The 13,663-nt window shown below is 43.0% G+C and overlaps 1 protein-coding gene across 1 annotated transcript in view; it reads left to right on the forward strand.

The window, feature by feature from the left end:
* The first annotated feature begins 4,216 nt into the window (after positions 1–4,216).
* LOC135914507 (cytochrome P450 3A11-like) overlaps positions 4,217–13,663 on the forward strand; it is a 42,632-nt gene continuing 33,185 nt past the window's right edge. The window contains exons 1-4 of the mRNA XM_065447393.2: positions 4,217–4,412; positions 7,546–7,642; positions 12,441–12,493; positions 13,427–13,523. Of these exons, the coding sequence (XP_065303465.1) occupies positions 4,357–4,412; positions 7,546–7,642; positions 12,441–12,493; positions 13,427–13,523 (303 nt within the window). The 5' untranslated portion in view covers positions 4,217–4,356. The remainder of the gene's footprint in view (positions 4,413–7,545; positions 7,643–12,440; positions 12,494–13,426; positions 13,524–13,663) is intronic.

The following is a 13,663-nucleotide window of genomic DNA, read 5'->3' on the forward strand; positions in this document are numbered from 1 at the left end:
AAAAGAACACAAGCAAACGAAAAGCTTGTCATTCGAGGCACCGAGTTATAAACGGCACCGATAGCGAGCCGCCAGTAGTTCTATGGCCTTATCGGCCAGCCTTATCCGTTTCCTTGCATTGCGTTCTTGGAAAGCGGAAAATGGGATAACGCCGGCTCGCTGCTGACTTGGCTAAACGTTAGATCACGTACCACCGGGCGTGATGTCACGTTGGCGTTTCTCGCAACTCTATCGCACCGCGTGGTTGGGCTTATCTAAACTCGGCATATAGTGAAACTTGTAAGCCGGCACGTGGAGTGCCTTCAATGTGGCTACCACAGACGGACAGGCATACAAGGGTTTTTTGCTGTGCCCACTTGTGAAGTTTCGCTAAGGAGCTAGGAATGTTCCAAGCGCTCGGTGTGTGCGACTGGCTAAGGAACGGACAAAGACAGAAAACTGTTGACTACTTCAGGCCCAAGGACTGGTATTAATTGAAGACCAAAGAGTATTTGGTGTACCAAATACCACTTATTGGAATTTTCGATGAACTCTGGAAAGCAACCACGCGTTACCCCCAACACTGCATGTGGGTCTGCAATTTCTGCAGCCGCTGGAAACTGAGCTATCATTAGTTAACTAGGGGCTGTCCAGTATACGTAACGATCGGTCCGGTTCGACCAGCCATGGTCCTGAACGCCATGGAGATCGCGCATTATACAGGCAGTGTAGCACATCCCCGTGTTTTAAACAACACAGTCGAAATGGCAGCACAACTTCCATTTTCGGGCCTTGTTGAGTGGGCCGTTTCATTTTTGCTTCGAAGGCTTGATTGATCACTGCCAGAAATTGAGCGTGCCGCAAGAGCCGCCTTATTATAGCACCGTCGAATCAGAGGTTCGATCGGCTGGCATTTCAGTCTTGCTGTCAACCGCTAATAATTAGTTTAGACAACTCGATTTACGAATTAAAGCACCGTCTCACCCGAAAGTTGAACATGCCAATGTATTACACTTGTAGTTTTATAGGCAGTGCAATCGTCAGTGAAGATTAGTTTACTATGTAAACAAGCGCGGTGTCACAAGCCCAAGGAAACAGATGGAGAGAGATCACTCGATGACAGCGAGCAGTCATGGTCGCAGCGTTGACATGGCGAAGAGTGGTGGCAGCGGGGAGCGCGTGTGCTTGTCCCAGAGCGAACGTTCCGCGCTGCCGCTCCCTTCACCGTTTCAACTGCGCCAAGTGTCCAAAATGCTGCAGCTAGCTCGCATGGCCTCCAACACTGGGTGCGTGAAAAATACAACGCACACCAAGCTACCAGCGTTGTGGGCTCGCCCTCGGATGCTGGACCTGGCACCCGCAGCACATCACGTGACCTTCAACACGCGGCGCGCTCCGCGCCCATGTGAATCACGAACGTCTCTTCAACGCATGTGATTGATCCTAACGTCAACGTCTTGAAGTCACGTACATGTTATGTCTCGCGCATGGGCCGTTTTTATAAGAAAAAGCGTGGCTGTTTATGGGACGTACTATCTACATGACTGTTAGGCTATATGATGGCTATATGTTAGGCTATGATTATATATATATATATATATATATATATATATATATATATATATATATATATATATATATATATCATGCATATCACATGGCATCCAGTGTATTTTTGAAGGACAAGACAGAACTTTTTCGACCACATATGGATAGTTGTCCTCCCAGGGGCGTTTTTTACAGTTTCCTCATGACAAACATGTTTTCTCACTTGTTCAAATTATAGTTCATGACTATTATGTTTGCATGCCATATGTTTGCATCTACTCTCCTATTTCCGCGTTCGGTTTACTCTTAAAATGTGATGTAATTCAATGATATACTTGAACCAGTTGTGAGGTCCTGAAAGATTCACGCCCGCGAGGCGGGCGTGCGTGAGCACTTCTGCGTTTGCGCGAAGTATATGATTTTGCTGTGTTGTATTCTACGCCTTGCACTTGTCCCATAGCGCCTACTGAGGACGTAATATTCAACATATCAAGCAATATGCAAAAGCCCTGATACGATAGGAAGTCTCGCGAGTTTTTATTTCTCAGCAATATTATGGAAATTTTATGTTCTATTTACGGTCCGTCAACATAAATATGCTAAACTGTTCCCACACAGTAATGTGAATGTACAGAATGTCATCTGGGTAACGCGGTTATAGCGCATTTAGGCCTTACACTAATATCCCAAATTGCAGCGAATATCCATCAGAGACATTCATATATCATCTTTTCAACGTAACAAAAGAGGGCTTTTGACAGTACCATCAACGTTATTTTGACGTAAACTATAGAGCAATCTCAACCTCTATTAGAGGAGTTTAATCTCCAACTGATACATCTAATGTACCTCCAGGCAATGTTGATTACTATTTAAATAATTATTTAGTATCCGCCGCATGTTACGTTACTATTGACTAAAAATGGGCTCTGTGAAGTGGTAAAATTCCAGCTGTTAGCAGCGACCACATATATCATAGAGGCTGAGTGAGATGGGCGTGCAACCGCAAATTTTCTTCGAACTTAAGCATTCTCGAATGTACACGAGCATCCGTTGATCAAAAGTACGCGTTTTATAATTCGCAACTTACACTTTGCAAGCTTACCAATTGAGATGCGCTGATATTGATTTAGCCCCTTTTGGACGTATGTTGCCTGCAGCCAACACACCAGATAAATATTTTTTTCCTACTGAATTTCGGTTCTGAATACGCAGTTTCTAGCTAAATGTCCTCAACCAACGCAAATGAAAGAGAGCAAACATCACTGGTTGAATTACAAGAAAAACAGAGGTCACGGGGCAAAAGATCCCGAGTTTCGGCGCGAGTCGTCCTTTTTTTTTTTTAATCGTGCAGGCTCAGAGTAGAACGACCAATGGAAAATGGCCCAGTGCAGTGATATCACGCAAGTAATTTAAAGAAAACCTCAGTTTCAGATATACGAAGAACTGTCTGTACATGCTCCAAACAAAGCCGTAAGTGGTTTGGGTTGAAGCTCGCCTTCAGTGTTCTGCGTGGTGTTGCCCACCTGTGATGGAGACGTTTTCACAGAATAACTTCTTTTTGTTTTGCTGAATATTCTCATCCTCGGTGTATTTCACACATTCCCAGAAAAGAATAAAGATTTCCTTTGTTTTGATGGCTCGTCCTAAAATGGTTGGGGTTGGAACTTATCGATGGAGGTTAGGGACAGTGGTTGCTCGACCCAACTACACTTCAATCAAGAGCTTGGGAGACAATGTACCATCTTTCTAAGCTCAAGTTGTCCATTTATTGATATAAATTTAGGCATACACATAAACTTGTTCCCCGATGGGGCAGCGTAGTGGCAATTGGCATTGCGCTGCAGCCCGAGGGCGCGGGGTCAAATGTCGGCCGCGGCGGCCGCATTTCCATCGGGGGTGAAATGCAAAAAATGACCGTGCACCGTGCATTTGGTGCAAGTTGAAGAACCCCAAATGGTCACTTAATCCCGAGTTCCTCACAACGGCGTGCCTCATAATCATGTCGTGAATTTGGCACGGAAAGCTCCAGAACTGAATTAATTATTAAATTAACTCCTCAAAGGCCTGCAGCGCCCTTCACCCTAGCTCTTCGCTACTGCTTCGGCGAGTGCGGACTACATTTGACTTCGCTATTACGTCATGTATCGTGGGGTTACTCCTACGCATGATAGAAAAAAAAAGAAACTGTCTTTACTTCATGGTATTGAATCACAATCCAAAGTTTATTCAGCAAATTAAACCTTGGAGCTTAGTGTTGACCGTCTCAGAGGCCATGTCTTGCAATATTAGATGCAGCCAGTCGGCAGGGCCACGGACTGTCTGAAGCGCGCATGTCCAAGCGCGCGCGCTCCAGAACAAAGTGGTTGTGGTGGTTGTCTGGATTGTGGCAGGATAAGCAAAGAATGAAAGTGAGAAAACAAAGACCGCGCGCACGCTTAGATCTCAGAGGCCATAACAAAACGTTCTATTTAGAGCCAATCAGGCATCCATCATTTGCATATCTAAGCTTATAAGCTCCTAAATTAAAAACTAACATAAACGTAGAATTTATTCATAGTTGTTAACCAGTAGAGTTCGGTAGTGCCCTTTTGTCCTGCATTTTGCAACGAGGAGTGAATTTGACCTAAACACACCCCGAACTACTTTCTTGTGCGTACGGATCTCTTGAAGTGAGTTGGCCGTCCGGCCGCCGCAGCGTACGCCGACGCCGATGCTTGCGAAACGAGTTCCAGCAGTTCAAGTTCGCTTTCGTGTGGCGTGGCGGGAAAGTAAATGCGGTGACAGGACTGACAGCTCCGAAGTGAAGACATCGCAGAAAAAGAAAGCATGTTGTTGTCATTGTTGATTGCCACACTGGTCACGCTGCTTACGACGTACATTTGGTGAGTACGAGCGATTCGAGGAGCCATGTAGGACAGTCGCGATTCGTACTTTGGAAAATCATGCACAGTATCGGGCGCACTGGAGTTTCCAGTGCATCATCTACGCGCATGTGGGCCGACTAACCCGATATATAAGTTCACACTGTGTAATCGGTATAACGTCGCGTTGGCTAAAGTGCTCAGCGACTTGTATCGAATACACACTCCTCAGGCCCGCGTTAAATGCAAGGATCGTATCCTTGCCTGCACGCATGATGCTGTTCATGCGTAGGAAACTTTCCTAAAGACTCATTCCAGCCTGTTGTAGCAGCAAACAACGTTAAATTCCCCTGAATCGTTGATGACCAGCGACGGTTATTGTGGGGTAGTTACGAACTTTCCCTTTAGCGGTTTAGCATTTTGGCACGTTTATTTGTCGCAAGTACGCTGGGAAACAAATTTAATACAGCCAGTGCTAAACACTAAACACAGCCTACTGGCGGGAAGCAGTAAAAGTTCGATGTGTGTTAAATATATATCGTAAGAAAAAAGCACGGAATATTTTGTAAAGTTTTTCATAGGAGCTGCTCAAATGAAATGAAAGCAATGAATATTTATAGACAAGTCTACTGTTAAAGCAAACGCTGTTTGTCTTCCGCCATCAACTGCAGCTGAGCTGTGGCAATAAGGGGCATAGTGAACACACGCACACTACATGCATGTTTGCCAATGATGCTGTCAGGTGCATCTTCCAAACTGGTGAGTTGTCACAGGTACATTGGCTTAACTATGCATTAGGTGTTTGCCTAAAAAAATTTGATCGTATTGTATGTTTTGAATGCGTTATTCTGTCTGTTGTGTTTACTAGAAATGCCGGTGTAATGTTATGCCCAGTCTTCTGTTGTCCATGCTCAAGTTGCTCACTTAGTGCTGCTTAAACACGCATGATGTTGAATGATCTGGTGGCACTACAAAGTGACGGGAAACAAAGCAGTGGTTTGTGAAAATGTACAGAATATGGAAAAATGGTGAAAACATGTTTAGCTGTGACAAGTTGGTAGCATGAGCTTGGCGTGCTAAGTAGCCAGTTGACCCTGTCAGCAATTAAGGTGTCACTGACAGATAGGTACTTTGATCACTTGCAGTTACAATACTTTGATCAGCAGGATCGCTATAACTTGCCAAACAGAGTCAGTTACTTGGAAGGCATCGACCTTTGTATTGTGGCTGCTACATTTTGATTGGGGCAAAATGCGAAGACACTCATGTGGTTATTGTGATTGAGATGCCCCAGCTTGTCAAAATTAACCTGGCGTCCTCCACTATAGCGCCCCCTCATATAACTCATTGTGTAGGTTTAGGACAGTGAACCCCACGTTTTAATGAATTTAATTTTTAACCTATCAGCTTGCAGCTGAGAGATGCGTAGTTTTCTTAAAAATTATTCTAGAGATCAACTTGCACACCCATAATCCCCGTAGTTGAATGAATGACTTATGCTAGTCACTCTGTGCATGCTGCTCATGACGTCCGCATGTAGTCAGCAATGCCGAAGCTGACATCTTCATAATCTGCCCTTAGCACCTTCCGTGCCACGCTATTATCCTGAATTCTGGCCAAAAATAGCGAAATTGCTGTTAAAGATTCTAGTTGTGGACACATTTTGCTTCCTTGGAAAAAAATAATTTCTCTTCTGCTTGCACTACTCCATGAATTGTATGCTGCCATCTGCCAAAATTGTGACAAAGCACTGAGTCGTAACTGGGCTCGTCCATGGCACTGCTAAAAAATGCAGATTACTGTCCACGAGCTGAGCTTGTCGTATTTCCCCGAAACATGTGGCTGAACCCAGCTCGTCCAAGGCACGGAAGGGTTTAAACAATCTTTGCAGGAGCAACTGTTTGCCCATGCCGGAGGGCTGCTCTGACCACTTACGAATGCAAAAAGAAAAGGCATTGCTACGAAATGCCCAGGACTCTTGCTACCATGAGAGATTGTGCTTAAGTCGTCTCCTAACATGAAGTGTTCAACAAAAGTGAGGTATTCACAGACAAATATTTCTAATTTACTTTTTGCCATGGTGAACACTGTGGCACGATTACATTTAAATTTGCCTGTAGTTAAACATAGTGTCTCGAGATGTTGCATCAAGTGCTACCATTTGCGGCTGTTATGCCACTACTGAAGCCATAAGTAGCAGCTTTCTTAGCTGCCTGGTCTAGATTGTGTTATGATTTTATGTTTCTTGCATATTTATAATAATTCTTCTGTTCTCGCACAAATTGAACTATCTTGCACATGACAGAAGCTGCAAAGAAATGGAACACAACCACATGAAATGAATAAATAAGATATGCAGAGTTGCCCTTTGTAGCTCTAATGATTATTACTGGTCTTTTGATTACAAAGCTAAATGATAAATGAGTATAATTTGCTTCTTAATTCGGCATTCTAAATTTGTGCCTTCAGTCATGGTTAAAAGCTAGCTTTCTATTAGCATTTAATTGACATTGTATGTTGTAAAGCTAAAGGCATAAGCCCTGGAAACATGCTGCCATTTTATTTCCAGCTATCTTCATCTTCCCATCAAGACATGCTCCACGGTTTTTGTCTTTTGTCACTGCTGCTGCAATATGGCGATACATAAATCACACCACTGGCCTTCACACTTTACCTTAATTACTTTAGAACGCCCAGCTGCTTCTCATCGTTAGTAATCTTGTAGGGGCCAGTGAATGGGTATGACCATTCCACTCCTTTCTCTATGAGGATAAGGCTCTCTGGTTCAGTGTCCTGTGATGGCTAACATGATTAATGATCATGAGCAACAGTCATGCGATTTCTAGCATGAAAGATAGTTTTTTGTGACGAATTTGCACCCATCTTGCCTTCTCATCATATTTTGGATGCTTTTAGAGTTGGATGGCAGTCTGCGATTCTCAACGGTTAATCTTTTCGTAATCAGCATTTTCCTCACATGTGGAGAAGTGACATTTTCAGCCTAAGCCAGTCGTATAAAAGCTGTAGCATCTTAATCTAGGTTTTAAATGTTTGCCCTCATTGTGGAGTTTAAAAGCTTGCCTTTTATTGCCATTGTATTTCATTGTAAGCGAATTCTGTTGAAAAAAAGTGTTGTGGCACATTCTCTTTTCAGGCGACGGCGAAAGCGGTTCCTCTTGTTCAAGGAATTAGGGATTCCGGGACCTGAACCAAGCTTTTTTTCTGGAAACACTGCAGAAATTCTCAATAAGGCAAGTCATGAGCATAAAATATTAGCTCTACATTGTATAGTTTCAAAAGAAGACAGTGGGCTTTTATGTTGTGCAACACAAGATGCACAATGAGTGTAGCTTTTTCTCAGGTTTGCAGAAACTACATTACTTGCTTACTTCAGTTTTTCCATCACATTTGATAAGTTTGGCCTTGACAGCAGAGAGGGGAAATATAGAATAGCCAGAAATTAGCACACATTATTTTCAGTAAGCGTCTTGGATAGGAATAACAGCCAATGAAGTGTCTAAAATTGAGATCTCTTCAGTAGTTGTTACTGGATGAATGGGAAGGCGGGGTGTTCTTATTTAAAAGTTTGAGAAGAATTGGGCTACTTTGCACCTTCCAGCAGTGTTTGTGTATGTAAAGGTTAAATAAATGTGATGCTAATGCACAGAGTGTGCTTGTTTGACCACAATACCTGTGATATGTTGGGTTGGAGTACAATTATGCTGTATAACACTGACTGGATAGCATCATTGTGTGGAATACCAAATTATTATTATTGCTTGGTTTGAAAACTTATACACTTGAAAGACAGGAAAGGGAAAGCAGGGAGCGAGCTGACAGCTGTCACCGGAAGGGGCTAAATGCCTGCTTACTCTTCAGAAAGGAAGGAGACAGAAACATGGAAATTGAAGATAGGAAGGAAAGAGGAAAGGAAGGACAAGATGATAAATTTCAGAGAATAAAGCAATACAGTGTCAGAAAAATACTATAGCTGAGCTTACCTAAAAAAGTTAATTGAAGCCTAAACGCAAGTTCTTAGTGGTTGTGCTCTCATCACTGTGTTTTCTTCTGCGAGTAATAGTTGGGAGAAATATTACAGTACGTCTATCAAAGTACAGGAGACCTGACCTCCTCCTGCGCTCAAGATGCAGGCAGACCTGGGGATCACCCGCCGTGGTTGCTCAGTGGCTATGGTGTTGGGCTGCTGAGCACGAGGTCGTGGGATCGAATCCCGGCCACGGCGGCCGCATTTCGATGGGGGCGAAATGCGAAAACACCTGTGTGCTTAGATTTAGGTGCACGTTAAAGAACCCCAGGTGGTCAGAATTTCCGGAGTCCTCCACTACGGCGTGCCTCATAATCAGAAAGTGGTTTTGGCACGCAAAACCCCAAATATTATTATTACCTGGGGATCCACTGTGGTTTGTCAGTTGATGTGGCGTTCTGCTGAGCACGATATGTTGAGGATTTGCATCCCCGCTGCAGTGGCAGAATTCTGATGGTACTGACCTTGCAATTGAGTTTTAACATTTGCTGTGGGAGGCCGTGGATTCAAAGCCAGCTGCCGCCAGTAACCCAGTAGTAAAAACTGGGCACTGCTGTCCCCCTTTTTGGATGCTCGGCTTTTGTCAGGTGTGAACAGCCTGGGAAGGGAGCCTGCACCAAGTGAAGTGGTGTTGTCTACTGCAATTTGGGTGCATGTCACAGCGACACTATAGAGAAATGCTGAATCGGTTTACACAGAAAGAGTGGCCTTTAAAGACTAATTTCGTTACTATCACCTTAAAAGGTTAATTACAGAAGAAAATGAAGCCAAAACTTCAATGTTTAAAATTTTACACCGAAACGTCTGTGCTAGTATATCAGTATGATGTCACAGATGTTAAAGCATTTTTCTCATATTTTTGGCAGTTGTGATGCAGCAGATGTTTTCGAAACTTGCCACACTCAGTCGTTGGCTTGTCTAGAATGCAATGCAGACCATGTTTGATAAGAAAAAACTTACTATGCCTGAGCACACTTGGAAATGCATGACGTTAGCATGCAGTTTTCTTTAATGCTTTTTTAAAAAATTATGGCCGAGCCCATCTCACGATAACTGTTGATTGTAATGCGATTAGCGTTTGAGCAGTCTAGCGATGTGTTTTTCTGAAGTCGCGTTTATTGAACATCTGTCATGATCAGTCTGAGACTTCCATTACTTCAGCTATGTGCGGCACACTTTGGTATCGTCCCACTTAGCCGTGGCACTCGCTTGACAAGATCACCCATGAGCATGGTGGCATGAGGATGATGAGATAGGCGAGAGGGCTTGAAATGTCTGGAGTAAGCGATAAATGCTAATTGCATTAACACTCCAGGTGGTTAAAATTAATTAGAAGCCCACCTCTATGGCCGTTTCTCATAGCCCAAGTTTCTGGGGACATTAAGCCTTATCAATCAGTCCCTGAGGCACTTCCTTTTCCTGTCTTTCCTGAATGCAGCACCAGAGCAGACAGAGAGAAAGCCTTCACTGATAGGATGCTTAGTATAGGATTTCCAAGTTTCAAGTGGTCCAAATGGCCAGGGCCCACAACAGAACTTATTGGTGATGCTAGGGACATGGGCAGAAATGCGACTGGCTTTGTGTTTATGACAGCGTGACAGACGACAAAAGAAAATCTACAAATGAGCTGTCAGACATTATAAAAGGGAAGTTTATTCTTGGTTATTCAGCAGAAAGAAGAAAAAAAAAGAAAAGGTGGGGACATTTGGCCATCCTGAATTAGTCAAGTCGGGACTTGGGACATTTCCTCGAAAGTCGGTACTTCCGTGTTAAATTCGTGATGGTTGGTAATATTAGCTAAATATGTAAATAATTTCTCCTTGAATGGAATGCTGCCATGTCCATTACGTTTTCTAAGGATTTAGTGTTAGGGGAAGTTGGCTGGCGTTTGTGTGCTTTCCTTTGAGGTTTCTTATCAGAGGCTCGTGTGGCTACAGCATGCCGATAAATAAACTAAGGTGGGTGGAACAGGACAGCTTTGACTACAACATGTCCAAGGCAATCGTAGCCTCACCTCAGGCTCATTAAAGGGAAGAAGGGAATTGCGCTAAAAAAGACACGGACGAGTAAGGACATGGACGGGCGCAAACTCGCGACTGATTTTATTCAGAAGGAACACAAATATATATACCTAGATTCTTATTGCCTAATCATTGCCTAAGCGCACATGCCAAGAACGTTTTTTCTTTCTTATACAAATTTATACTGGAATCGCTTACACAATCATCACCTGACTTATGAATGTAAAAAGCTTCTGCGAGTTCACGTGCTACCTGGTTACGACTGCGCCTTAAGATTTTGGTTCTAGCCAGCAAAGGCTGGCATGCTTTATCAGGCGTAGCCAAAGGGCATGCGCCGCAATGTAAGGGCATGCCCTTTGCCCTTTGGCTACGCCTGATAAAGCATGCCAGCCTTTGCTGGCTAGAACCAAAATCTTAAGGCGCAGTCGTAACCAGGTAGCACGTGAACTCGCAGAAGCTTTTTACATTGATAAGTCAGGTGATGATTGTGTAAGCGATTCCAGTATAAATTTGTATAAGAAAGAAAAAACGTTCTTGGCATGTGCGCTTAGGCAATGATTAGGCAATAAGAATCTAGGTATATATATTTGTGTTCCTTCTGAATAAAATCAGTCGCGAGTTTGCGCCCGCCCATGTCCTTACTCGTCCGTGTCTTTTTTAGCGCAATTCCCTTCTTTAAGTATGTACGACCGACTCGCCCAACAACGTGCTCTCCTCATTAAAGGGGCCCTGAAATACTTTTCTCACTAATCATATAATGACCTCACTATCGAAGGACACCACACAAATGTCATGTCACAAAAATTTTTCAAATCCTGGAAGTATACGTAGAGTTAACGCACCGATCCATGGCTTTCTATCTTTTCATTACTGGTAGTGTGCTGGCAGCTACACAGGGGAGAAAGCAAGGGGGCAAAGCCTCGTTCAAAAGTTTAATGCCCTGGCAGTGAAAAGGCTCATTGTGGCACCCCATGACGGCAACGGTAGATTATGCTGCACAGCACATTACTGCTGTCTCAGAGGCTATGCGCAGCGGATGCAGCTACACACAACTGCTGTGCGCAGATCGGCAATACAAAGATGAAAATTTGTTCTTTTTGTGATCGTAGACAAAAAATATTTTTCACTTATTTAACTGAAAATTAGCAATTAGGTATTACTGATAATGTCTCCGTGACCACGAAATCAGCCAACAGCTCTTGTTGGGTCCAGCTGCTTTCGATGATGCTGCACTACAACACTGTGGAAGTGAGAGCAAGCGATGTTTTAGCTGTTTTTGACACAAGGTTGTAACTTCAATGCTGAATGCACTGCCATAAATTCTGGCTCACATGTTCACAGGAGTCTCTTGTACAGATTGGGAGCATTTTCTTACGATGTTCAAAAAGTGTTTCAGGGCCTCTTTAATAATGACTAATTACCGATATGAACCGCAGATAGCATTCCGGCAGAAACATGAACTATTTGTTTGTGTTGATGCTCTGAGGGGAACATTTTACTTTGCTTAGTGCAGACATGTTACATACCTTTTTTTTGTCTTTGTATATTAATAGCTAAAATATGCTGCATTTGTGGAAGGCAATGTTGTGTATGCTCATGGAACTACAAAGCTGCCACGGTCAGTGACTTGTTTAACTGGTACCTGGTCTGTTTGGGACATTAGCGGCCTAAAAATTCACAGCTGGATGCAAAAAATCAGAGCATAAAAAGAAATGATATCATTGTTGGTTAATTTTCTCGTATATTCGATAGCTCTTACAGTTTCATGTTGAGAGTGGTATAGAAAGAATGGCATCATGTCAGTGTCTCTAATGGTTAATGATATCTGTGAACAGACTGTTTTACTGGAGCTGTGCAGCATGTGGTATTAGGTTTTGTTTTGGCTAACTGTACATTCTAATGACACTACTTCTTAGAGTGAATTAAAATTATGTTTACACCTTGATGGGAAGATTTGTTCACATGATCTGCTTGTCGTTGCAGGGATCTGTGAAGGCATTTGATGAATGGACCAAAAAGTTTGGTGATATTGTGGGGTGAATATTCCTTCCCTTTGAATGTAGCAGTGGTCAGTGCATAACACTTTCTTTTTCTATGGTCTGATGAGACTGGTAAGCCTTGGTGCATTGCTTATGTTGAATATAAATGCAGTTAATAGAGGGAGATTGGTAAAGCAGCAAATGCAAGGACTTAGCATTAGCACTGCATTATCTACACTGTGCTTTCCCGGTACATAGATGACCCTAGGGTCCTTGCTTGTCTGTGCTATTTTAGGGATTTTGCATTCAATGCTAATGCCTGTACGGCAAACATTGCACTGGGGAACATGGGGGTGCTTGTCAAAGTGAGGGCCATCCACATCTGAGCTATCAAGTCATTGTTCTGCACTGTATGGCCCATTGCTTTCCAACTGATGGTCACATTTGTTTAGAGATGTGCCATGATGCTTCAGCATCAAGATATTGGTGACAATGGGGTGCTGTTTCTGATATCTGTTCCAATTTTTCAGCACTGTAGGCTTAACAAGACAGGCTGTGCTAGCTGTATATAACCTTCAAGATTTGGCAGCACATGCTGCTCGATCTGTTAATGTATTTCTGTGTACTTTGTTTTTGTATAGATGATACCAAAGCCTGCATTTGATGATTGTCATTTGGGGGAAAGCAAAGTTTGGCTAGCACTGTGCAGATAATGCGGGATACAGCATTTACTAAGGTTGACATTTAATGGGCATTTAGTTTACTTATACTTTGTAAACACTTACTGTAGGTTGTGCTGCAATTGTTTGTATTTGTGTGCTCGTTGGTTCCACTGTTCTAAATAACTAGATTGTGCTGTGCTCTATAGCATACCAATAGTGCTAGCGTTGTTTTGCACGTTTATGCTAACACAAGCATTTTGCATTCTGCTAAACTTTCCATTAATGCAAAGCCCAGCTTGTACCAATATGTGCATAAATTTTGTTGCAGATTTTATAATGGTGGAACGCCAGTTCTAATTGTGAAGAACACAGAATTGCTTCGAAAGATTCAAGTTAAAGATTTTGGAAACTTTACTGGCCGTGGTGTGAGTATCTGTGAGGTTTTCACAAACCGTCATTTTCGGAAATTGGGTGGAGTGTGGTTTAATAGAGTGCACAATGAATGTACAATATAGCCTCCTGGATAGACTATTAAGGATAGAGTGGTCTGGTAAGGCTTCTAAAA

This window comes from Dermacentor albipictus, chromosome 8, assembly GCF_038994185.2.
Source record: "Dermacentor albipictus isolate Rhodes 1998 colony chromosome 8, USDA_Dalb.pri_finalv2, whole genome shotgun sequence".
NCBI lineage: Eukaryota > Metazoa > Arthropoda > Arachnida > Ixodida > Ixodidae > Dermacentor > Dermacentor albipictus.